This window comes from Varroa jacobsoni, unplaced genomic scaffold, assembly GCF_002532875.2.
Source record: "Varroa jacobsoni isolate VJ856 unplaced genomic scaffold, vjacob_1.0 contig01482, whole genome shotgun sequence".
NCBI classification, from domain to species: domain Eukaryota; kingdom Metazoa; phylum Arthropoda; class Arachnida; order Mesostigmata; family Varroidae; genus Varroa; species Varroa jacobsoni.
In genome coordinates this window covers 53,567-81,166 of record NW_019214643.1, presented here as the reverse complement: position 1 = coordinate 81,166, position 27,600 = coordinate 53,567, and the positions used below count along the sequence as shown (strand labels likewise).

The 27,600-nt window shown below is 40.4% G+C and overlaps 1 protein-coding gene and 1 long non-coding RNA gene across 11 annotated transcripts in view; one reads left to right on the top strand and one right to left on the bottom strand.

The window, feature by feature from the left end:
- Positions 1–1,299: 1,299 nt before the first annotated feature.
- The window catches only part of LOC111272048 (uncharacterized), a 70,758-nt gene continuing 44,457 nt past the window's right edge, over positions 1,300–27,600 (bottom strand). The window contains exon 3 of the long non-coding RNA XR_002687292.2: positions 1,300–2,440. This is a non-coding gene — a long non-coding RNA (uncharacterized LOC111272048). The remainder of the gene's footprint in view (positions 2,441–27,600) is intronic.
- The window catches only part of LOC111272047 (uncharacterized), a 47,188-nt gene continuing 33,524 nt past the window's right edge, over positions 13,937–27,600 (top strand). For 3 of the 10 annotated variants that reach the window (XM_086973145.1, XM_086973142.1, XM_086973143.1), the window contains exons 1-3: positions 13,946–14,266; positions 18,127–18,378; positions 19,181–19,298. In XM_086973145.1, coding sequence (XP_086829271.1) covers positions 18,152–18,378; positions 19,181–19,298 — 345 coding nt within the window. In that variant the 5' untranslated portion in view covers positions 13,946–14,266; positions 18,127–18,151. Of the gene's footprint in view, positions 14,267–18,126; positions 18,379–19,180; positions 19,299–20,264; positions 21,167–25,365; positions 25,462–25,555; positions 26,261–27,600 lie in introns of those variants that run through there. The other 7 variants (XR_002687288.2, XR_002687287.2, XR_002687286.2 and 4 more) reach the window with 6 other exon arrangements.

Genomic DNA, 27,600 nt, shown 5'->3' with positions numbered 1-27,600 from the left:
TCGGCCCACGCGAATATTTTTATTACCTTTTATTTAAACTGACCTAATTTCTATAAGTATATCACGGCGGTATGAGATAAAAGATGCCTTAATCTCATCAAACGTTATGTAAAAATTCAGTGTAAGACTGACATAGAAAGGCAAATCCCTATCGAGCACGTTATTCTTCGACGCCCCTTTTTTTTAGTTTATCAGCTACACTGACCGGCTCTGTCTGACCCCTCAATGACCAAGCATACCTGTTGTGGGTCTCGCACTTCCGCTGTCTAAAATAACCATATAAATCAAAAAAGCAGAGCTAATGTACGCGCTTGAAGAACCCAATATCGCAGGAGCCTTAGATTAATGCACATAGGCCAGCTACACCTGACATAAAACTTGGGTCTCTCGCGGAACTTCGGCGTACGTGACGTGCCTTCGCATAGTCAAGTAAACGTCACCTACAATGAATAGGGAACCCAACATACTATCACTACAATCGGCTCAAGACAACGGCTTGCAAAATCTACAATCTTAGGTATGTCACATTTAGGTATAAACATGCAAAGGCTGAATAATATCTCTGTCCCTACACTGAATTCATTACCATTTGTCTGCCCCTTCCATTCCTGATCAGGTGGTGATTGCCTTCAGTTTGGCCTTCATAGTTTTTTTATGCGTTCGCTTAGAATTTAACGGTAATGAACACATTCTCGATGCCGGCTTTTATTCACTTAACGATAGCATCTGTTTGACCATCGTGACAAGGCCTGCCTCAATAGGTAGAAGGTATAACTGTTGATATAAGAGGTCAAAAAAACCTAGTGAAAAAATAGTAGAAAAGTTCTCTTCTTGTTGTACAAATGTGATCCTTTGAAATTGCCTGGTTAGAAATGTTATGACCAAAATAATATCGATATACGTTGCACCTTTACCGTATCCGGTGCATTTTTATATTATAATTGACTCTTCAAGTTAGCTTCTTGTATTAATAAGCATAGCTTAGACGGATTCCTTGCATACGATCGTGAGTTTTAAAATAACTATGGGCGGCTACGTTTGCTCGAACGTCCTTTTATTTTAACGAAGTCAGCGTTTATTCCGTCACTAGCCAGTCGGGTTTTCCTAAATTTCCAACTGAACAAGCTGTTGTTGCAATAAAGCATGAAGGTTGGTGACCTTCGACCTTGTTGCTTTTGCAACTTAGCAAACAATCAAACGGATTTTATGAACCAGCGTACAAGTAAGACTCTGTTTCAGTTCCATTGTACTATACAGGTCATGCTGTACGTGAAGCTCACTATGACTCGTGCGCTAAAAAAAAGCCAAATAAAATTTTACCATCTGATCCATTCGTTTCGAAAACTGTGTCCTCAACAGTTTTAGAATTTGAGCTACTGAGCATTCATTAACGTCAACGCTACGTAAATATAGTTGCTTAAGTCCAGGTGGTCTTGTTACGAACGTTACGTTTTTCGCCTTTCGATAAGCACACTTAACTTCATACTAGACAAAGCACGCACAAAAAAATTCAACTTCTGGGAGCCTTTGGCTCACAGCTGCAGCCGTCTACTCGGAACAACAAATGATCCTTCTGCTGTCTTATGTGGCTCTCACTCTAACCTATACATGCATGTGCCAAATTTGCCTATCCTAGTTCACAACTTAGTATTCCACTAAGTACGGTAACAACCGCTGTCTTGAAAAAATTGCTAATTCAGCATTTTTGTATCTAACACGATACTTCCTAGACCAGACACAGGCTTAAATTGATTGCCCGAGCAGGTCAACAGTTGAACTTTCCTAGGCCCACGGTGATTTATCACTGGACGCCATAATTTCCTTGGTAGTTGCTCGAATTAATGGCATTCAGGCTAAGCACTACGGGAATAATAAGATCCTATGATTCAACTTAGTTAAATAACCAAAAATGCGTTTCTTTTGAAACAACGTTAACATTTAATTGCCATGCTGACAATGTATTAGGTGAGTTTTTTTTTTTTTTCTCTAGAGTCCTGTATGTAAATATTAGTGTTATTAGTCCTTATTTTAGTGTTGATGCATTACCGTATTGGGTTTGTTGTCAGCCGTCTGCTATTTCAGCTATGAGCTTTCGACACTCAAACTACGTTTGAAGTTTGCACCCCAAATCAACGCTGTGCCCAGGAAAAAAAACCCATTTCATAGAAACGGCCGTCTTCAAGAAGAGAACTAAGCGAGATGAAGTAAAAGCTGCTTTGGTGTACTCGTCGTCGGTGAGTGCGACTGACTGGTGAGCTAGCTAGCTTCCTTCCGATCGATTTGAATAGATGGCTCGTCGATGTTTTTCGCTCTCGAGGCATTTTGCCCCGCGGCCGTAATCTTCGTTTCACCCTCGATTTCGTTCTACCGCCTTGCTCCCCGCTACGAATCGTCTTTTGCTAATCACGCTTTTTCAGGCCATCTACAACAGATCCCACACCTGCAAGTAATTGTTGGCAATTAACATTTTTTACAATTCTAAATCAGTTTCAATAAAACTCAAACGTGTCCCATTTTTCATATAATCAAATTTAATCGCAATGTTTGAGCACAGGTGTAACGATCAAATCTCGATAGTCTCTCGGGGCCCTAGAGAGTAACTAGTCCCCTCGTGGTAACTAGTCTGACAAGTACATATATTTCAGGAAAGAAGTCGCTTGATGCCTAACAACAAGGCTCATTCTTTTCGTTAGATTTATCAATAGCATCATGGTTTTGACGATGTTGGTATAATTTTTAGACAGCATTACTTGACGGTGGTGCCGATTTCACCACCATTGAGTTTAGAAGAGTTTTCAAAAACTGAGTTATATATTAATTATATATTAGATTATACGTTTTACGTTCACTGACGTCGTTATGGGTTATTCGAAAAGCCAAATTCAATTTTTCTATTAATATTTGTTTGGCATCCTAGGCGCAAACAATGCAAAAACTCTCAATCTCGCGAAACTCTAGAAAATTATTCAAGTTTCCTTGTCAACTTAGCTATCCCTGTTACAGTGTGTGTGTGTGTGTGTGTATATATATATATATATATATATATATATATATATATATATATATATAAAACCAACGAATTGTAACTTGCTTCTGCGATGAGAAAGGAGGGACTTTAGTACTTTTTTGACTGTTCAAGCTTTAAGTGTTCTTGCCCTTGAAAAAGTATCTAATTCACATAAAGCAATAATTGGAAAGATCTTTTTTCATCTATCTGTACCTCTATCCGAATCCATGAAACGAAAGTGTCAGACCTTATTTGCGCAAACTTGGCTATGGTACGGTAAAAAGAATGCGACCTTGGCATTCCTATTTACCTTTATTACTACCAGTTTTATATGTGAACCGAGTAGGTGTTGCGACGCAACCTACATGGTAAACAACGGCATGTACAACGTTCGCCTAATTTTGTCGACGAATAGGTAGGACGATAAACACATGGCTACCTTTTCTGCTATGACATTTTGTCGTCCTATCCTATCACTCTTTCCAATCTGCCCTAAAGCGGGTTCAGACTATCTTGCTTTAATCCGGTGTCTGGATCCAAATTTATGGCAGTAACAGCTCTATCACCTCATGGCGCTACCGCTGTTACCCCATTACAGTCTTATGTTAGTCTTCTTTTAGCAATTTGACCACATATTTTTGACAATAAGATTACCCTATATCAATTATCTCGTATTCTAATTAAGACCGGTTGACTTGTCATATCCTACTGGGGCTGTCCGGCAACCTACATAAAACTAACCTTAACATAAACTTTAATCCAAATATTAGTCTTTTGGGGAAGCACCATATTATAACAATTATTATAATACCGTTCGTCTCATTTTCCCGAAAAAATCTCCTCTAAATTAAGGTCATATCAGCTTACGAGCCTGCACACTTACAATGCTGAGCAAAGCATTGCATGCAAGAATGTAGATTGAATAAAAAAAATAAGTATATAACGACGAGGTTTTCGACAGTTCTATTTTTTTCATTAACTGCTCTATACAAATCCTAGCTCCTCCGCTGTAGTCCAACTTCCTTAAACGTGAGAACAATCATATATAAATTTCATTATACTTCCATCTGTAATGGTGATAACGGTATAGATTTGAACCGCAAATCTTGCTCGAAGCATAACGTTCATACCCTATTACTAGCGATCAAAAGGGTTGGTTTCTCCTACAAAGGCCGCCACATTGGCCATCGGCAAAGCAACTACTGATCCAGATGCAATATCGACAGTTCAAATGTAAGCGCCAAATATCCTTCCCATGTCCAGATCGGCTTGGTATACGTGTGTCGTAATTGTAAGACCGAAACGTCAGCTATGATACCGATCATAGTTTTTACTGAGATCAAAAAAAGATGTACATCTGGAGACCCGCGCAGCTCCATTCCTCTTGGAGGAGCTTGGTAGCTCTTCCGAGAGGAATGGAATAGTAGAGGAATGTAGTAGCCATGGTGATCTCCCTTCATCAAAAGGAGATACAGCGGTCAAAACAAGGGTGAACGCGGCCATCTAGCAGCTCGACGCTCGACACTCCTACACTTTAGCAAGTCTTTTTGAAAGCTGCTAATTTCCGTGCAAAGCCTAATTCTTTAATGACTTTACGAAATACTATTGTCGAAGCATAAACAAGTACTGCATGTAGGCCGGCTTCGCAATCGACGAGATGTAATATAGAACGTTTTCGTTAATAGTGTATCGTAGGTTAGTGGTGGGTATTTTGGATTTTATCGGTTTATGTTAGGGCTCTATTGCTTGATTTTAGGCTGCTTCTGCATCGTTGCTTCACTGTGAAAGCCAATACGTTGGCCCTTCTTGATCAGGCCAATAATGCTAGTAAGGATACTAATATAGACGGTCATATCTAATATATCGGCTGTTCTCCCATCGCTAATTAGGATGACCAGTGTGACCTCCCCTTCCGCATTGACGGTTGTCTAAGTTTGGTGCAAAATTGCGGATAATGGAGCACTACTAGCATTTTGTTCGAGAGTTAAGACAAGATCAAATAAAGCATCTACTCGTTAAAGACAGATACGTAAATTAAAAGATCGGCTTGAGGTCGCTAAACTGCATTCTGACCAGCAGCTGGACCAAAATCAAGAGGATATTTATGTTGTCATATTATTTTGTTTATCTTCTATTATAGGCTCGTTTTCTTAGAAACCGCATGTTCCTCTAAATACGATATAGATTCCTTCTACATTAGATACATGCCTGTATAAACAAATACACATACATAGTAGAAATACAGTGATGACTTTTCTTTTATTTATTATTATTACTATACCTACAAGGGTGCAAGGTGTATGATATCCGTTTGTATATATCAAGCTCGAAGAGGCTGAATAGACCGCCGCGTCATTTCGTACGCGGCGGTCCATTCAAAGTCAGGTCGCTCTCTCAGTATATCCACATCCAGAGGCTATCTATCTCCCCTATGGTCTATCCATCTGCTGGCGGGGTATCCAACTAGCTTCCTAGTCCCGACGTAGATGTAGAAATAGTCTGACTGCCCGCTGAAAAGTCCGATGAAGGCAAACAGCGCACGCTGTCGAGTTGAACGGATGTGACGAAAAGATAACCTACGCATTAGAGAGATTGAAGCAATGGAGTCGACAGTCCTTCCTATTCAATGGCTTTCACTTTTCACAAGCAGTCGGTTTTGTTACGCCACCGGCAAGCCACCTGCTGGCAAGTCAAAGTCTACTCTGCCCATATCGGCCCTTCTTCCTAACGCAGGCCAGAGGCCTACTACTTTACCTTCGTTGGTAGCGGCAATCCCGCTACCAGTTGCAGCAGCAGCAGCAGCAGCTGCAGCAGAAGCTTCCCTTCACGGGACTTCTTACCATTCACGGCGAGCAACGGCGCGTAACATATGAACCGCTTCATTCTTTCTCTCGCTGCATCCACAGCTTTGCTACCCTGCCGCCCGCCGACCAGCTCCGTCGACATTTGGCGGAGCCTCTCTAAGAATTGCAATGGCAATATGGAACTCAATTCTACAAACTACTACTGGTGTTGAGAGATAACGGTTTAGCCTTGGACGCAAAATATGTGACGTCAGAGATGATTTTTCCTACTGGACATGCTCTGTTATTTATCCGTACCCTTTAAAAGCGAACTTGTTCCTTTGAGTTAACATTTGCTAGTCCGTCATTTAGTAAACATTGTGCAGATTTCGCACACCAGCAATTCTCAGACTGTTAGAAACTTCTTCATCAAGCACCGGGCGTTTAGACTACAAAATAAAACTCTATTTGAGAAATTGGTTAGGTTATTTGGGCTATGAGAGTACACTTGCTCGCTGCCCCTGATACTACTTGCTGCGATCATATAATGGTTGACTTTTCGTTGTTTTTTTGGACTTCACCAGTGAAAATAAAAAAAGAAATAGCCGGTGAAAGAAAGTACGCTGTGTGCGTGGAAGTAGCGTCTCTGTTGGAAGCTAAAAGTAAGCTAACCTTTATTTACAAAAATCACCATAATTTTAATTTAGTTTTATACAATCATCGACGGAACTTCGCATCTTTCGCCTATTATGAGAAATGTGTGTTTTTTTTTACTGCATAACCAATGTTCTACCAAGTAATGCTTTCCCAACCGCGGAGAAGCCCGCAGCATAGGTAGTCTGGCTTTTGCTGAAAGCAAGTAGAGCACAATGTGCCGCGTGAGGGTGAGCTGACTATTTAACGGTAACGATAGTCATAGCAAGCATCGCCTATAAGTTTATGTCGGTGTATGATCTGCTCGCGTAAATTGTTGCCTATGAGCTGAAGTAAAACAGACAAGAATATCCGAAACATTAAAGAGGGACATTTAGAAGTAGTCAATTTTATATATATATATATATAGTTAATTTTCATTTAACTTGGATCCGACATTGGTCGTATAATAAAACATGATTTTATAAATTATTATTATTTGATTATGACAAATATATCCAACACCATGTAATCCAGATGAGTCTGCCCGTCTACTGTAGTTATTCCTGATGTAGCGATGCGACTGCCATGAAGCTTCTCCTATCAAGACGAACTGGTAACTTGAGTTTTTCAGAAACTGCACGTCTGTATGAAGTTTATTATACAGTGTTTGTACATGTGATGTGGTATTCGATATTTCGGAAAGCCATTCAAGAGAGATTTTGTTCTATTAGTTGATTCATAAGACATACGATCTATGAAAGAAAGATTAAGGCCTCGTTTTGATATAGCAGTTCAGCCGTGCAATACAGGGTTTGAAATAAATCTATTTGTCGAGAGACAGCATGGCTTTCAGGTTAGCTAGCGGATCTTGTAACGCAAATATCCTGGTCAGGGAGGGAGATTAGTTCTGCTTCAACACACAACGAGACTGAATATAGTCTATTGTCAGCACACAGGTCCGAGCAAACCATCGAGATCATTCAGAAAGTAAGTTTTCTTTTAAAGGCTAGGTATTAGTCAGGCAATGGTATACATAGATTAGATTGGCCAGAAAATAATGTCCGTTTTTCCACGTTACAAAAAACGTCGCATTTTTTACTACGTGAAAAGGTTAATCAATTTCTTATGTATTCGAAGTAACTCTTTCTTTCCTTCCCTCATTTTTGCACCATTTTATTTAATTACATTTGGCCAAAAATTTTTAGGTGTGCGTTCAGCTCTCGTTCAGCTAGTTTTTTCATTCTTATATGTACCATTCCGAATTTTACCTTCCGAGATGGGAAAATGTGATAATCTATCGGTCTGTGCATCGTATACCATACATGGCACGAATTTCCCGTACTGCTATGTTTACTTTTTTAACCTCAGAAACAAGGGGAAAATAAAATAAATGTTGAATTTGTTTGCCTTCGTACGGAACATTTGTGCTGTTAGTCTAAATGAGGAACTAAATGCTGTTCATCACATGACGAATTTATAATCTGCTTAAAGGGAAAAGAAGGCTTGCTTTCGAATGCTACATGGAACATAGAGATCGTGGAAAAATAACAGAAACATTTATGAAAAAAATTTTATCTATTACTCTTTATTTGGAGGGACAAGCTAGGCCTTGTGCGCCAGGCTAGCTAGAAAATACTGTATATTTTCTAACTAGCCTGGCGTACTAGAACGCAATAAAACATCTCTGTCGATTAGTTTGCAGATTGTGCAAACTATTTTTAGGATGACTTTATTTATTTATTAGTCGGCGTATAAATGACTCGGATACGTTTACAGAATCATAGTTGTCAAGTGTAACCATCATCTTTACCATCATTACTCTTATTTTATAGCGTACCGATCTTCGAGCGCCTAATTTTTTTCTGCGTTTCTCGTACAAGTTTCTGGGCCTTTGTTTGAACCGTTCGGTTAAAGCATCACTTCACCTGTTGAAATGCGTAAGCCACAGCAGAGTAAGCAGTCAAACAGGCATCCCCAAGAAAGTTATGTGTGAAGAACTTGTATGAGCTGTTTTGGCTATTGTTGTCGTGCAAAATGGGACAGCTGTGCACTGCGTATGTTTTACCAGCTGGCAGTGTAATGCCTAGCGGTACCTGGAACTCAAGCGCAAGCCGCTTCGGTAGTCACCGCAATGCTATTGAGATTCAAATGAGAAAGGTGGACTCTTGGCCTGCGGTTTCTAGGCGAAGTTCACCTTTTGTCCTTATTGCTGTTTTAAGATTCACCAGGAAGCAGTGAAAACTGAGTGAAAGAAATGGGATAATCTTGAGCAATGTTGCTCGGCAGATATTTGTGCGCAGGACAAATTCACGCATACTTTGATATTTTAGACACTTCCTAACTACATTCGACGTTTGTGGTGGGGCAGTCACAAGAATTGATTGCGAGCAAGTTACAAGATTCCCACAAAAAAAAAACCTGTCACAGAGTGTAAACGCTTTTGCAGTTTAAGTTCTCTGAAGGATGTGCTCCATCAGATTCACGAGAGTAATGTGTTCTTCGTGTGATAATGCTACGATTTCCTTCAGAACTTATGTTGTATTACTGATTTTCGAAAGGTACTGCCATTAGGATAATGAAAAATCTACCTAGAACAACATACAGTGGTTTTATGTTGGTTAATAACATTGTTGATCGTTACTAAACCATTATTCTTACAGATTATAACTTAATATCAACCAAGAATAATATTACAGAAGATATTACATAGGCACTACAAATATCGAGGAAAGTGATAAGCAGCGCACCAAGAATTACAAAGAACTGGTTTTATATGAGTCCGTGTCTTAACGTGAGCGCATCTATCTAAAATAAGCCAAGCCGTAGCAATAGGCCCGTCAACCTAATATTTGCATACTGAGCAAGGGCAGTTATTGATTTTTTGGGTAGAAATATTCCAACGACTTAGAGTTCATCACTTAGTTATTTTTGGGCTCCAATGTTAGGCCTGGTATATCTAAGCTTTACTGTGTCGAAATGTCATATATGACATTTAATAATGCTTCACTTCTTCTCTTATCTAACCTCTTTCTACATTTTTACAGCTTGGAGTACACACATGTTACCGAATAGATAAAACCTGACATAATAAGTGTACCTTTTTTGATACGTTGCTAATATTCTGCTTAAGCAGAAGCAATCCCTATGCGTCTTGTTATTTTTCTCTAGCTTGGTATTATGTCTCGAAGAGCCTATTTTTAATTATCAGTCTGAGTGGGTAACGGGCCGTGTAGATTTCTAATGTTCGACATTCTTCTTTGTAGCTCCTAGGGCGAATGTGCCCCGAACGCACCGTTTCCATCGAAACACGCTACCGAGCGTTTAGTCAAACTAACGAAGCAACTTGAGAAAACAGTACAGCCGCAAAAAATCGCTCATAGTCTTTTGTTACGTTATTTTTATTGCCCATCCCTTTTACTCCGCCTTTAGCGGTGCGTCCCCTGTCAATTGAGCTAGCGACAGAAGATCTTGGGAACCTATTACGTGCTCACCTAACCGCATAGGAATGAAGTATATAATATCTAGCCCTACCGCTCCTCTTCCGTCGTTTTATAACAGGCATTCGCTAACACCTATGAAACAAATGTTTTTTTTTACGTAACCAGCATACGCGGCTAGCCTAACGAGGACCACGACACGAAAAGCCCTATTCAACAAAGCCGAGATTATGATGGGATGATAAGAATTGCCGACGGCTACGATCTTTAATCAGTATGTGAATACATGAATATATCATTGCCATTGTGCTGATGTCGTTTCTCACCGTACCTTGATTCTCCCGCACCGCAACTTTTCATGTATCTTTATAATTCGTAGCACTGTGAGTTTTTATTTAAGTTTGACATTAGGGGGTCTTTCCACAGGGAATGTAATGGTTCTAGAGATTGCTCTCGCCCATGACATATAAGCGAGATATTATTACGCAAAATATGTACATGAAGACTGGGGGCGCTTTGTTGCACAAGGACACATTACCAAGCTTATTTAGTAAACGTAGAGGTTTAGATATTGCCATAAAACTGTATTTTGGTTTTATAGATATACTTCGGAATTAATTTCTTTTATTTTTAGAGCACACAGAAAATCTGTCGATTGCTGGCACGAGTCGGAAAAAGACAAACGTTTTTACCGTGGCACAAAGCTTACCCCTGGCATTGTAATTCTCAACGAGTTATCAATAATCGTGGTTTGTCAAGTAGTCTGTGCCTAACAATTGAGACAAATGTTTTAGTTTTTCAGTGCATAGTACATAACATCAAAATAATTACAGCATACACTCCATGAAGTAAACAGGATAGATAGAATCTTATTTTTTGGCAAGGCTTAAGTTTAATGAAAGTATTTATTAATAGGGGTGTTGAAACAGCTTCTGAAGCAGATCGAAAAAAAGTTGTCAGTAACTTAAGGTCTTCATGACGCGTGCGCGACACGTGCAATGTTTCAAGAGTTTTCTGTTTAAACGACCTCACCTCAATCTCTGGACTCCTTTCTATATTGCGATGCATCCATATTTCTGCCTATCGCTCGTTGAAAATTCTATACACAAAACACAGGTCTTACGGATCGGAATGAGGTGGGACGTTAGCCATAGCACACAATTCCTCATAAACTGCCATCTAAAACAGAAGCACGAAGACTTGGGGAGGCTGAATTTTTATATAGCCTCTTCGGGGTGAGGAGCGGTCACTTCCTGCAGGGTGTAGTGGTGGTAAATAAAGAAATTACAATATCTTGCATGCACGTCCAGTGGTGGCAGTCATACGCAAAGCGGAATCCTCGTTTCAGCCGTACTTTTACTCCACTAACTCTCAAAATAAATCTAGGACAGTTTGATGATTATGCAGGTATGTCGTTTTGACTTGGTCGACTATTGCGTTTAGTTAGTACCGTATTAAACTGCTCTTTTATGTCTAAAATAAGTAATTGAGTTCATTTGAATCACCATTAAAAAACATCGATCCATGAACAAAGATTAAACGCGTCCATCTAATTATCCCGGAGATTCGTTTTTTAATCTATTTACATAACTAATGATAAAAGTTAATGTCGTTTGCTATCCTAATGGTCTCCAGCCATGCATGGCTGCTTTATCATATTACTGCATAATACACATATAAATCGCATTACTTAGGGGAAGCTTGACGATAATATAACTATTACAACGGTCACCACTTATATTATTAGGAAGAACCAGGTAGACACGGCGACAACTTTGCGATCGCGAAAGGATCGCTGCCGGAAGCATCAACAGGCGAAGATGGCTACTATTTCCGGAAGCCTCCAGAGACCGCTTTGAGTTAGCGGACACGCAGACAGGCATACGATATATATACAAGCAAGCGCTTGCGGTACCCGATAGAAACGAAACTGTGAAGACGAAACAACTACAGGATCCTAGTGTTACCGTAGTATGCTGCACCTCCGCGAATGTAGTACACAGAGCTCCTCGCCCTCCCGTTGGGGTTCTCTTCCCCAGTTGCAACGCCCTCCGTGCTTGAGGTCTTATTTTGCTGGCACTTTTCCCGTATATGAGTGCTGATGTGGCTACCAATTCTTCGTCGAGCTACATCGAGAAGTAGTCGCGTTCGTTGTGATTGTAGTTATTGCTACATAGAGGTATCGTATCATCTGTATAAAGCTGAGAACCGCAACTAACATGTTTCGGATGTTGAAGTGTGAAGGAATGTTTTGCGAGAGATTCCTACGACTAAAGTGAGATTCGTGACATGGTCAGATGCTCCAGTGCATAGAATAGGATAGGAGGCATTTACCAAGGCATGCTCGCAATTATATAATGTCTCGGTATGCTGTCAAGGAAAGTATGGTCTGTAGCTCTTTACATGAGTTGGACACCCCCTGTACGCACTGTGAACTACTGAGTTTCACCATCTTTAGACGATACGTGTATGTGTTGAGTATATAGCGACTTGCGGTACAAGTAGTGCGATGTAAACGTTAAGATTTACCTGCTTGCTGGCACGGCTGCAGGCTAAATCGTGGATTTATTCTGTTAAAGCAGATCACGGGCAATAGATACATTAAATAAGAAATGAAAAGATTATATTCTTGCAGAGCTGTACGTCTACTGGCTTGTCAAGAGAGTACTGAACGTTTTGAAGTCAAAATTGAAGCTAATACTTTCAAGGTATATTACCAAGCTAAATATGCGCCATGTTAATCGATGGCCTTCTGCTGATTTCGCTGATAACGCTATAGGTTCATAATTGTAGAGCTTTTCTAGTTTCTGCGTGATAAACTGTAACAAGTGATTTTCGCACCTCTCGATTGAAGCTAAATTACTAAGGCATACCTTTCGATTGAAATTGAATTATTAACATTAAACCATTAAGAAAGTTCTGAAAAAGACCGAAACAGATTATAGTCGCACGGTACAAGATTTAGACTACTTAGCGGGACAAAAATTGAGAGAATTTAAGTTCTTTCAATTTTTGTCGTCTAGATAATGAATGTGGTCTGGCATTGCCATGGCCGAAGACGACGTCGATTCTGTTCACTAACTTCAATCGGTTTTCTTCAATGGCTTGTTGTAACGCCGTTAGTCAGTGACTGTCTTCAATCGTTTTGCCAAGCGCCAGCGGCCCATAGAGCATGATTATCTCTTCCATTCACACCAAACATATAACGATTCTCTCAAAAGTCAGTCTGGGCTTTGACACAGATTGTGAAGCACAGTTTGCACCTTGCTTAAGCTTCGCAATAATTTTTTTCCTAATCGGTCGACAACTGCGAAAAGCACCCTTCATATCGAATTTACAGAAAGAAAATGACAGAACCATCCTTGTGCTATAACGAACTTTGACTCTTTCTCATGGGTTGGATAGCACTTTTGCGTCAATCGTAATAAAGCTGTGTAGCATAGAACATTTTTCACTCATTTTTAAAGCGCTTTATCTTGATCCTGAATCAAGACATTTACTTGTACCCAAGTACCAGCTTCTCAACGCTGACGCAACTCATATTACCTAGTATATGTGACTTTAGAGCTAACTAACTAACTAGCTAACTAACTAGAAAAAGGGTCGGTACTTTTTTGACGACTCGACAGCAAGAAGCTGTATGGCACCGACTGAAACTTTCGGTAGAATTTATTGATTATATGGTACGTTTTCAAATATCGCTTCCACCGTTTTTAGCCAAGGACATCATTTTTGAAAACGAGATCTAAATTATACTGCTTCTATATACGCACCCAGCTGCATGAAGCACCATGTAGTTTGCAACAAACGTCTATTGTTCAACTATCCTTCTCTTTGGTCAGATTTTGAACAACACTATTTTTTGCCTATTACGTATCCTTCACTAGCGCTAGTAGCCGCGGAAAGCATCCAGCATATTTTCATGATTCATTTGGACAGATCCAAACAGGTCCGCGTGATGGCAGTCACTGCGTTATTTATGCAGACGACGTGAAAGGGTTTCGCATCGTCTCTCTCTTTCTCGTTCCTTTCTTCCGTGACGGCGTTTCATGCCCAACCAAGGAACGAGCGTGACACGAGCCGACACTACTGGATCTACGACGCCTGTCGACGAGCGCTCTGTGCGGACGTAGACGGACCGATTTGGGACCCCCTTCACAATGACAAGTTAACATGGGAAATGCATTAGCGGTGCTGACGTTTGATCTCTCGTCCTCTCTAATTCGGCTGGCCTTCACAGCGAAGGATAGACGAAGTGTCAAGATGGCATTGCAAGGAGCGATCGACAAGGATCAGAAGTAATGACAGCCGAAAGTCTTTCCCCCGGACGGATCTTTATGGCAGACATTAGGCAACTTGCGTGCGGCGTATGCACCCATTCTGCAGCGTAACACAGGACTGAGGTAGGTTTGCTCTAAGAGAATTGCAAGGCTCATTCTGACGAGCAAATAGAACTAATTATTCGTTCACAAAAACGCTATGTCTCCATCCGAAGTACTTACGTTACTGTCGAGTAATAAAGATGTGTCCATCTGATGATACGATACGCAAAATGCGCTCTTATGCCTTTTCTCGGTCTAATTAGTTCAGGTACGCGCGGCAGATACTTTCTATTTACAAGTGAAGATATTGGACCTGTTTAGTACCGGCCTATAATATTGTAGATCGATTTACAATTCTATTCTGCGTCTTAGCAACCATGTACCATCAGCTTATAACCAGCCTCATTACTGCTTGTGGCAAGTCGTAACTAAAAATGATTCTTAATGATAAATATATTCACGGGGGAGAAATCGTTTGATGATATATATATATACCATGATCTGTTTTAAAAAGTCATATTGGCTTTTTCGGGATTTTAATAGTGTACCGTTATTATTACTATCATCATTATCACCATATTACTTACGTTTCCTAATATCAAAAGTCAATGACACTGACCTTACTTAAGTTAAACCGGTTATTAGAACACCCTGTAACGATGCTTTCGAAAACAACGTCAATAACAAAGCGATATATATATATATATAGTAAGATTGAGCGTTCTACCTGTATGCAACCCGAAAAACAGAAAGCTTGTCTCTCTGTAGCCTGCACTACCCCTATTTAAATGAGCGTGTTCGTCTGTAATATTATTCACTTAACAAAATTACTACCTCAACAAATACTCACCAAGATGTCAAGATATTTTTGCAGGCTACTTTTGTTGATCGATACCGATTTTACTGGACCCAGGTCCAGTAAAACCTTTTGACCAATCGAACAGTTTTTGTCTCATTTCAAATACATCTTACCGCAAAAAAACAATTCTGGCGTATGATGTTACGCTGTGTGCGTCGAACAAACGTTGAGTAAGCCCGTTTGCGGTCGTGATGACAGCGTAAAAACGCATATCTCCAAACTCGCACTAGATTATGTTTCGCTGACCTGTGTCTGGTTAGCCGATTCTCTGACAATCTCTTAGATAGTGAACTGACTTATCGAAATATACCTTCCCATGTATTTGAAATCAACTTGAGCAATGCAGAGCGGGAAGACAAAATGATAATCATTGGAAAATACGGGCGACAGAAACGTGCCGAACAAAGCCAAATGTTAGTCCTGTATTAGTGAAGTACCTTATCGGGTTTACCATTTATAGGGCTCAGACGTTTGAAGACGCTGTGTCTATTCGTAGGCTTGAATCACACGTTGAGCAGCGGATGACACCGCTAGTGGTTACATTTACTCAACATCCACTTGCAAAAATTGCTAATGACATTTGTAGATGCGGCGGGCTTTAACTAGTTTTTAATTTATTTCTCCACTACGATGATGTCCAACAACGGAATTTAAGCAACTTTGCACCAATGTTACATTATAATATCTACTGTTAATTTCTGCAGAATAACCCCTAAGCGCTATAACAAGTAAGGTAACTTAGAGGTAACAAGTAACTTAGAGGCTTAACGTCTTCGAATTGTCAAACAAAGACAAATAAATATACCAAATAGGTGGCCAAAAGACAAATAGGTGGAGTCACTGGGTGCTTGCAAATTCTAATTCATCATCGTAATCTTGATCGGATCCTTTACATACGCAGTTTAAGCGAACATTTAGGGCTTTCCGTTTCTTCTTGATTTTATACAGATCGGATCAAACGAGCAACCTCTACGATTTTCAACTAAATTAGCTATCCGAGCTACTATCTATACTATCCGAGCAGAATGCATATAGGTCAAGTTTACTATTATACTCCTTCCAACCTTGCCTATGAACAGCGGTCAGACAAATATGAAACAGAGCAAGGCTGCTGTTGAGCTACAAGCCAGCGAATCTCTTTTGCACATTTATGAGTCGGGATAATTAGTTTTGGCGTATCACGCGCGTTCATCATTGCAGCGATCACTTTAATAGCTGGTCTACGTAAGTCTGGCGCTTCGATATTTATCGCGATTGTCATGACACGAGTAGCAGCCGTAATGTCTGCCACCGAAATAACTGTCAGTACAATTACAGTACCGAAAACGTTTTGAACTACATTATGGTCAAGTCAGCCAATGAAACCGGATGGTGTGTCTCGCAAAGATCGATCCGTAACTCGCCTATTACAAGCCTAGCTGCGCATTCCCACATCCGAAGCCCGATCTCTAGTTACCTTCTACTAACTACTGGGTACTGCTGTGTCCGTTGATACCTTAAAGCAAATCTAAAGCAGTAAGTTGATTTTAAAGAAATTTAAAAAGCCACATTCTTGTAGTTATATTCTGTGTGCCAATTGCCTACATTACTGACTATATTGAACTTGGCCATCGTCGCAAAAGTCGTTTTATTATACTTTGGAATTGTCAAATGCTTTCAGAAAATTTCCCGTGCTTTCTTTCCGATCTTGAAACTAATAATAAGGGACTGCACAAACGTATAGCCAAAGCGTACGAGTGGCACTATGGAGATGTACTGCACACAGGAGCCTATATCTCTGCTCTTAGCTAACAGAGAGGGACTATTTTATCCTCTACCCTTTCCTGCTCGTCGTCGCCGCTTCTGTAACGAGGATCTGGAGAGCGATTACGTTACTCCCCCCTCTCCAACAGCCCCGTTTTCCCGCATTCCCGAACGTCTCGTCTTTAGATCACTTCTTCTTTCGGCGGCTGAAACCCCTTAAGTCTCCATGGTTCTTTATCCGCGCATACATTTGAGAGTATGGGCACACAAGTAATATGCAGATGGATTCGCTCAGTTCCAGTAGACGCTCGCGCTAGCCTAAGCCATTGGGCTACGACGGAAAGCCGGTTTGTTCTATCTATCATGTGCTATACCCAGAAATGGGCACGGAGCCAACCAGACCGAGAGAAACAAACGAAATATGTTGAGGGAAAAATAAACTATGAACCAGTTTGTAGCTAATGATTACATAAGTAAATGATCTATAAAAAAAGACAACAGGTCTGCAGTGTATTAGAGTCGAACCTGTTAACATAGTATCGCTTTTCTAAACTCGAAACAAACTATCCAGTTTCTATAACGGATAAAAAATAATCCACGTTCATTAACACGAAAGCCACTGTCATCTGTCGATTTGGTTGTTAGCAAGTTGTTTAGGAAAAACAAATTTAAACGTTATTAAGTTGACATCTAAAATTTACACCATTCGAATACCATTGAATATCTATATTTAATTACAAAAACGACAGCGTTATCAAGGATCGGTCGTCTTGATTGGATACGGTAAAAATAGGTATACAAGAAGTGTCGGTAAGTTTAGCACTCGAGCCAATGATTTGTGGCAGGTATTATTCCTAACTGACTAAGTTAAAACTAATAGTCGATTTGACTACTCCTGGCATGCATACGGATTTTATAAATGTGGTGACGGCCCTTTGGTTGCGGATTTAAAATCAAATGCAGCCTATCCAACGCTCTATTCCATTAAACCTTAAACATATAATTAGAGAAGAAAAATCTACTTGCAAACCTGACCTCAAAGTGATTAACTAGACTCGAAATTTAGCTTGCCTCTAGGAGTAAAATCAGGACAAAATGTTTGGCGATACAGAATAATAAAAGTTACCATAACATGATGAAAATTGCATGCACCTAGTTGTTTCATGGCCTCGTACCCCTGATGATTAACTCGTTTTATCACGAACTGTGTATGACAGACCCCTTCCACACGCATTTAGATTCACAAGCATATGAAACCAATACGAAAGTAACGTTGTATAGTTCCTTTTTTATATTGACCAGCTTCTTAACGATTCTCAAGACACCATCATTTTTCCAGTGGCTTAAGAGTGGCGGGCCTACGTATGCTGCGCAGTTTGAGAAATCGTCAGAAGCAACTAGGATACCTTTGTAGCGACATCGTGGCTTGGCTTAGGGTCGCGTCAGCCGTTGGCATTAATCGTCGCCACATCCCTGCGGCACGTCGGACGTCACGTGCGACAGGCAGCTTTTCCTCCTTCCGGCTCTTTCACAAGGCCATTTTCTACAAATGTGAACTAACCGATTCGCACCCAGCAACACTCATCCCAAGGTAAGTGGCGTCACTTGCCCTTCGCGTCCGTTTTCCGTCCATTCTCCACTCATTTGCCATAACTGTCCCAGTGGTGGCCTGGTTATCGTGGCAACGTACGAACGCCCTGATGGGAGCGAATGGGACGTGGCCACTAAGGCCTTGTCACGTTTAAGTGTTCGACCGGCATCCCTGAGGCCTTATGTTACCGAAGTGGATCACGTTCAACACGTTCACAACATAGAAAAACATGTCGAAGCTTGTCTAGGACGAGTCTCACCTCACCTACAATTCACAGATAAGGAAGCACTTGCAAATTTAGCTTTAAAAGGCGAATGTACATATTTTAACATTTGATATTAGAACCGTATACTTAGAAAATAAATTGATGCTTAGCTTTATGATTAGTCTAAAACAAATCAAAAGCTGAACAGAAAACTGGCGCAGTTTAATGCTTAGCGTATCCATATAGGAACTGCGTCCTGTTCAATTTAAAAACACCGCTTCTGATACAGATCAACCCTAATAATAGCCCCCCATTATGTATCGGAAATTCCCTTGACCCTATATTTGAAAATGGAGTAAATAAATCGGCCTACAGAAAAATGGTACTGAAAACCACGATTTTTCAGCTCAGTGTGATTCATCTAATACTTTTATAACTGGGTTAAGACATTTTACTTAAGAAGACAGGTTTCGCTGTAGTACAAGCGAAAATGCAATCGATTTGCTTGTAGACCCGTTGAAACTAGTGGCCTCAGTAGAATCCTCTAGCGGAAAATGCTCGCAAACTTAAATTGTTTTTCGCCGTGTGTTTTGTTAGCATCGTCGCTGAGGGAAAATTCAACATAAGCACATTGTTGCAAGCCAGTGTCGCCATTGAGTCGGGTCGAGCAGTTTGCCATGAGCAAAGTAATTACGGGCAGAACGCAGAGCTAGAGGTAAACATTTTCTATCTACACGTTTATTTGGCTGTGCATCTGTGTATTTGATTGTTCGGGTGTCGGTTCGCTTGTTTGTTTAAACAGACGACTAACGAGTTTTCTAGAAAAGAACAAACATACAGTTACCTTACAACCGGTGGCTAATATGGCTGTGGTAGTGCTTGAGTAAGATTTCGAATTGGTCAACCCAGGTTATAAACTGATCTAACGATGCAGTATCCGCAGACGTTGACACCCTTGTAGGTCAACAAGATATGATCTCGACTCAGGTAACACAGAGACAAGTACGTATCTCGATTTAGCAATTGCGCTTTAAAAACAAATTTAAACTAGCCATAATGAGCTTAGATGTGCTTGGTTTTACCTGTGAGTTATTTATGGCCGCGCTTTGCTACACACTAGTTTATAACTCGCCCTGTGTTGATCTAACAATAGATGTTTCGCATTTGAAAGGATTAAACGCTTACTCGAACGCCTACTAAGCTGCTGTGAGCATCGTCGTACGATTACGAAATGACAGTCGCGTATCCGTTCGATTTTTCCGCCATCAATCATCACCCCTAATAACCTTCTCTGTAAACCGTTTTACTGTCTGGTGCTGATACGCGTATGCATAGTGCCTGCCCAACAGTCCCATATTCCGGCACCCACCTATCCCATACTGCAGTCGATAATTATACGACAACAACTATTAGAGTGCAATTAACCTCGTTAATTAACAGCAAAGATGCCACATCTTTATGTGGCTCGCAGCTGGTATGCTTGCCGGTAGAAAATAAGATATAAGCCCCTCGTAAATCCTCATTTCAGTTCTATTTTATTCTGATGGGGGGTTTCTTGCTATGGCTACCTTTGTGCCCCGGACGCCACATGTGTTGGTTAGGAAAATCTATCCGACCCCCCGTATCATGAGAATTCATATGCCGCCAGCTGTGGCTAATCTGGCCATTTATCATATTCCAGGTTATTTGGCAATTCGAAATACTAGCTTATTAATTAACACACAGAAGAGCTAGCTTTCTGTTGTGCCAACGAGCGATATCTAATTTTCACGTAGCTGTCAGTGGAATTGAAAAAAAATGCTCCCGCAGGATTGCAACTTCTACACGTATCAAACGGTGCCGTTGATTTATCTAGAACTGATCTAACACACAGCGAAATACGTGATACTTAAAGTACTACGAAATCGGTGTGCGCAAAGATAATTGTCGTTATATGGAAAGAAACAAGGCCCATATCAATAGCGTCAGCAATAACAAGCGCAAGAGAACACAGAGGTGATTCAATGTGTCCATTATTACTATTACTATGAATGTTAGCATAAGGTGCCTAACCCTTACACCTGAAAACTACTAACTTCTTATGTCCTTGTTAAAAGATTTTCTGTCACTTATGTAAGCGCCTAACTTCTATATACTCAGCTATCCGCAAAAGAGATGTAACGTAAAAGAGACTCTATACAAAACGACACGAAAAAAGGACACACATATATCTGCAAGAATGTACGAAATGAAACGCTCCGCCCACCTTCGGAATTCGATGAACAGGGTTGTGCATCCCCTAGGCTCTGGAAACTGGATGGTGGCATTCTCGAAGGATTAGTCAGCTAAAGACACTACAGGATAATCTGAGTCTACAGAACAATTCAACGCACGCTATGAGTACGCCCGGATGAATTTCGAAAATGAAGAAAGGAAGCCAACGAAAATTTCGGCAAACAAAACTCGACGGAAAAAAAACATGCCTTCGAAGCGAAGTAGGCACGACGTCGTAGGCTGATGCTAGGTTGGTACGCAAATTGACGGCAAGTTCAAGACAAGACCTTGTTCAAATAAACGCAGGTGCTTTTCATTTTAAAGGCTCTACTAACTGCGAAGTTCTTTAATGAAACACTTAATCTCTAATTCGAACTTGAATTTAAACGGACAGCATCATGTTAAAGCGTGCTTTAATTTGATTTTTCTATTTTGTACGTTACTCAAAGCGAGCGTCGTCGTAACGACAATTCCAGCTTCAATATTCAGTGCATATTCGCTATGCAAAAGACGCAATATCATTAAGGAAAAGTTACGGAGGTCCTTTATCTGTTTGGTGATTTTTCATAAGTTATTACGAGACAGAGTCAAGACATAAGAAAATGTTCTTGTTTAATTATCTCCATGAATCCGTTCTTTACATATACATCAATATATCGATATGTGTGTATGCTAATGACACAATTTTTCCGCTGTACAACTGTTTCTTTGGGATCGATTAGATCGAAAGAAGCAGTTACCAAGAGAGTAATCGCAGTTGAGTAAAACGGGGGAATGGACGTGGGAAAGGAGTGGGTATAGACACAAAATGCACAAGAAGTCAGCATTATCAGTGCGCAATGTAACACAGAGTACAGAGTTGACTCGCCTAACTGAAGTCCCCTGCCCTCGCCCCCTCACATCCCAGACGTAGACAAGTTCTCGCCCACCAAATCGGACTTGTACGGACACGAAAGGGTTGTTCGAAACAAATGAGAGCCAGCGGTCGTTAAGTTCCATCAATCTTGCCGGCGAGCCGACACAGACACGTGCAGCGGAACCACTACGCACTACGGGGTGGCAGTGGGCGCTTGAGTTCAGCTTCCTCTGCCAGCAGCTAGCAGGCTGTTGGCCTGCTTGTAACGGGAACGGAATCGCGATGGCCCAGCCGTCGCTCCCTCGAGGAGGAATAGCGGAGAGTCTGTGTTTGAAAGTGTTGGCAAATTGAGCGGAAATATAGAATCCTATTCGGTATCGAAGTTACTGCCATCCAAACTCACTTAGCTTGCAGTACCTACTAACATGCACATTCATACATCTAGTTCCCACGTTATTCTAGAGGCCAGATAAGCTGTGGGGAAACAAAAATTCAATGGGAAGAGAAATAGAGAGATCTAAATTTACCGTCAGTCTCATAGGTGAGAAAAGGGTTACCTATTTCCATTGTGTCTGTTTTTCTAGTCCTGTGTTTGAGGCTACTTACGCTCGGTGACTCCGTCTGCGATGACGTCGGGTCTCTGCTTTTAATATGTATTATTAAAGGCGCAACGATTAGTCAAACTGTATTTAAGCTGACTGCACCTGTCCGGAATGGCTTGTTCCACTAGCAGTTTATATATAGAAATGAGATTCACCAATACGTATACGACTGACTATCTAAAATAGATATTATCAAAACAGTGATGGGAAAGGAAGCAATCTGCAGGAACGAGGGACGCTTCGCCTATACGTATAACAAACAAGCTGAGCCCTTTACTTAATATAACGCAATAATGGGTCGTAGTGATTGATGCAAACTCTAAATAAGGACATTAGTAAGCTAATCAGGTGTTCTATTTGTGTTACATGTTGGTTTCGAAAAAAAGTCACCCATTTAAATTGCGTGTTTGGATAGTTAATATGTGTCACCAAGAAAAAAACAAACAGTGTACCAAATAGGTACTATTCAACTTAACTGTACGAAGTTTGGTTGACTGGTGTAAGTCAGTCGGCAGAAACGGTCAGATGTTGGCGAGGTGAAACAAGCTTTGAAAGGGCACTATGAATGGGAGAATATTTCCCTCGAAAGACACCAAACGGGAAGCTCTAAGCGAATTTAGAAAAAAAAAAAGCAATTACACAATGTATTTGTAAGACTGCAGCTGATTAGAGCAGGCCTTATCTTATTCGAGGTGGTCTTGACGACGCTTTGCAGACTGGCGTATATGCGATGTTGGAATTTCCGTAATAAAACTATTAATTGCTTTTGCTGTTACACAGGCGACCTATTGTTTCTGACGAATAGTTGCAAATTTCTCTTCACAGACACATTAATTTCAAGTTGACGAAGGACGCAATCTCACTTCAACTTTAAGATTGATTCTTCGTTCATTGTGGCTTGAACCTAATAGTTTACGTAATCCTAAACACCATCGTTGTCCTGCGTAAAGTAATTAGCTTTGAAATCACTTGGCCGAGCTGGACGACTGGCCAACAAGTAATATCTAGGAGCAATCGTTCGTATTCCTGAAAAGCGTGCTTGTAGCTCGCAACTAAAAATAAACTAATGCTAATTAGAATACAGAACGTTTAGTCACGACTGCAAAAATACAGCTGTTACAAAGCCTATTTATTATGTCTCGTCTTCCTAAGAGTCGGTGGTAGCAATGGCCGAAAAGGTCGTTTCATGTGCCGTTTAACGTCTGGACGACTCGACAATATCGCCTCTCAGCCAAGCGTCGATGGGGGTTACGCACGTCAACGCGTTATTTTGAACACGTCTATATTCAATAGATCGCCTGAATGTTTTTATTGGTACAGTTTGCCTAATTCATTACCTATGCGATAAACAATTATTCACGTACGACTAGCTGTTCCGTTTTGTTAGAGCTCATCACGAATGCGGAATAGACTAGTCTGCAGCCGTCCTTTAGCAGGATCAACTTATAGCTTATGAAAAAAGAAACTGTATTTGAAACGTAATCAGGTACGGACGATCAGTTTGGCGAAATCTATAGCAATACTGCATCAGCTGTTCGATCTGTATGTCAATCGGCACAAATTCCGGGATTTCAAGTGAGCCAAGACAATGTATCAAACATTTATAAAGTGATTCTTGTAGCCCGCGGTCTCTCTCCCATCAAGCTAGCGGTTCTCAAGTTGTGGGGACGTCTGCTATTGCTAAAGGGGTAAATTGTTTAATTTTTGGCAATTTTGTATATAGAAACTTATATTTTTTTATATGTGTAGAGCCGCATTTTCCTACTTAGGCGCAAACGTTTACGTTCGCAAACGGATCGTAAGGTGAGACATAGATTTAAAAAAATCAAGAGTTCTGGTATTTTGTGACATCTGCTGATGGTTTTAGTCGCAGGCCACGACTGCTACTGCGCACCTCTGTTTAAAAATGTGACCCTAAAATAGGCCTCGAAGAACTGAATGACCCTACTTGCTACAACGAAGTGAGAAGAGCTGTAACTATTTATTTCTGAGATGTACGCTACGTGGCCAGGGTCAAACGTTTTTACAGCAGAAAAATAATTGAAAACTATTCTTTGAAATTATCAGTTCATTCATTCGACCTAAGCACAAATGAAACCCGGCTGTTTCCCTGAGTCACTTTACAATGCCAATGATTGCAAAAGGGGACGGTACAATTGTATACAACTTATAGTTTTCAATATGTGAACCCCTTTCAAGTACCGTAATTTCTATGCCACTGCTTATATCATGCTTATTACATCCCTTTTTGAATAAACGTGATCTATATTGCTTAACAACCAGCCAGGTCCGTGGCACAAGTGTTAATTTCCTTTGGATGCGCTTTCTGCAGAAACTGAGGAAGAAAACTCTGTGTATTCAATTGGTGAAGTTGAAGTCTGAAAGGCGCGGATTGTCAGGGGGGTATGGCACACAGCTTCGACTTTAGGGACGTCACGTGTCGTAGACAAGTCTATGCTGGCCAGAGCATCGCCTCTTGACGCCTGTATAAAGGGCGCCTGCGGGAATAATTGACAAAAGCCTTTGAGAGACCTCAAATAGTCTATAATAGCCTTTATGCACGCCGGACGACGAGGATACTACTTTGTGCTGAAAGAGATTAACCAGACATACCATTTTTCAACGGCTGCCTCAAATCGAAAAATTGGCATAATTGAATTCCGTACTATTATTTGCTTTTAGCATTTTATATCCTTGCTAGAGGGCTTTAAGTTAGTTAGCTAAAAGATAAAAATTGTCGATATTTGTCAGCATTTCAATCGAACATTATGTTACAGCACAGCGTCTCACACATTAAATATTATCACATATACAATGCGCAGGTATCTTTTAATATGAAATTTCGTAATTTCAGAAATTGTTCAAGGTCACCTTCCTTGACGAACGGTTCTGAGAAAGCTTAATAACATATATAATTAAACTGGTTTCGGTGGAAGTTCATAATCCAATCATGGTGGTCGCTTTGTTCTAAATTGTATCAAAATCTTTAACATACTGTAAGCATGCTGGGGATCGCTAAGACATCTCATCACTACTAAATGCTCTTTGTGGTTCATTTGGAACATTCCCAGCTGTGGCAAATGGAACCGATACTCGCTTGTTTGCGCGGTAGCCGTTCGCGAATGAGCATGTTCTGTAAGAAAGCAACGTAATTCCTGCCCATTTTCATGCTAAACATAGTCCTTTTTCAAGCAGGCCTCTTCGCCCCTCTGCATTAAATATACCTCGCATTCTAAGCATAGCGAATTAAACGTACGACAGGCTTCAACCCAGCCAACATCTGGGATTTCCACCGTCAGAAGCTTTTCTTCAACGGATCCTCAACTGAACCTCCCCTTGATGTCTTCTGTTCACCACTGTCATCGCCACCACCACTATTACGGACAAGGGGGCACCAACGGGAACAAAATATGCGTAACTCGCCGCGGTCTGCTCTTACGCAAGGTTGAGCTGACGATAATTAAAGGGTCTTGCTGTTATTATTATTATTCAGAGCCCGCAGGCTATAATCAGCATCTCAGGTGGAGGAGTATGCTTCAAATATACTACAATGCTATGTGTAGGTGTGTATATACGCTTAGAAACTGTTAGGTTCGTCTGACCTCCTTTTGAACCAAGTTCAACCCTAATGGAAGACAACGAGGCGAGCCACGGAACGGTCAAGCAAGTGCATCAAGGCCCGCAGGCTCAGTTAGAGGAGAGTGAAAGGTGATATTCGAGGGAGATGGCCGACTGAGAAACTGCCCAACTTCATGACAGTGCCGTATGCTCAGTTATCTCCTTAAAATCATCAAGAGCGATAGGCAGGATTGCTCTAGAACTGCTGATAAGCCGCGTAGCAAGATCACCAATAATACTAACCGTTCAACGTAGAATGTTCATCGTGCTCTTATGGAGAAACAGAAGTCAAACGGAAAAAGCAATATCTTTCTGGAATCAACTGTTACAAATTCCGATAGTAAACTGGTAAGTGCGAACAGATAGACAAATTTAAAGTTTGAGAGATAATTTCCTGTTGCCAGTAAGCTTGTTGGAGTGTTTCTGTTATAACACGTCCTTGATTTAATTTAAAAACAATTAAGTTGATAGGATCAACTTAATTGTTGTTAACCAACAGAGCTCTAAAATAGCTAATATGGCTAGCTCGATATATTAAAACAACAATCGACTGAGAAATTCAAAGATACATAGATTGCTTGCATTCAACAGAATGATTATATAGACTGTATGAACCATATGTAACAGAGCATTTTTTTCATGACACACATTTAAAAATAATTGCTCTCGGTGTTCAGTACCTCACCTAAGACCGCCAATTCATTTAAAACTGAATGATTATTAGTCGATTATCCAGGAAACGTTCAATCTGTCGAGGTGTCTCTTTAACAAGGATGGGTAACTTTCGCAGAATAGCGATTTTTTCCATCATTTGCGTATTCAAGTTGCCCACTATCAGTTCTTACATCACTTATTTCTTTATAAGTTTTATCGGCACGAGTCAATCGAACGACAGCATGAATTGCAAGCCTCGTCTCGTGGAAGCTATGTATAAGCAGGGCATATGCAGAATTTGTCACGCGTGCATCGATCAGAATGAGGCTGTCACTTCGCAGGTGCAATTTTAATTCAAGTTTTTCATACTTAACTCTTTAGCAACCTCTACGTAACGCTAAAAACAAAGAAAGCCAATTTTAGCCGATGTATATTTAAAGCTTTCATAAATTTCTAGCTCGGTGTGTCAGTTCAGGACTTCATGCTAAGTTATCTCCTTCGTGCCTTTAGTTATCTAACCTATATTTCGCTACCTGAGTGCCTAGTATCAGAAAGATCTTGCTTATTTACTGACGGCTATTAAATGTAATATCCATGCCAATTAATTTTATCAACGGACGGCCTTTGTTTAACAATCATTTACGTATTTAAAATGTTTATTCAGTTTGTTGTTGCGAACTCCATACCACTGACTTAATTAAAAATTTCACTCATGCTAAAGGGGCTTCGAAAACTACAAAAATTAATATAATAAAACCTTTGACGTACTTTATTTTTAAAAACGAATAGATTCATACCTGTGTTTTGTCCATATGAAAACTGAGACCATGCAACTACTTCAAAATCTCTGATTTAAAGAAATTTTTAGGCAACCGAGTCCACTATCGTTGGCTAAGAAAAACCCTAGAGATTGCAGTCTATTTTAGCTACGTTTACAGCTTCCAAACCGACGCCTTGAATGATGAAGCCTATTTACTAGGCATTTTGTAGTTTCCAAATTTTTCGCAATATCAAGTGGCCCAATATTAACTGTC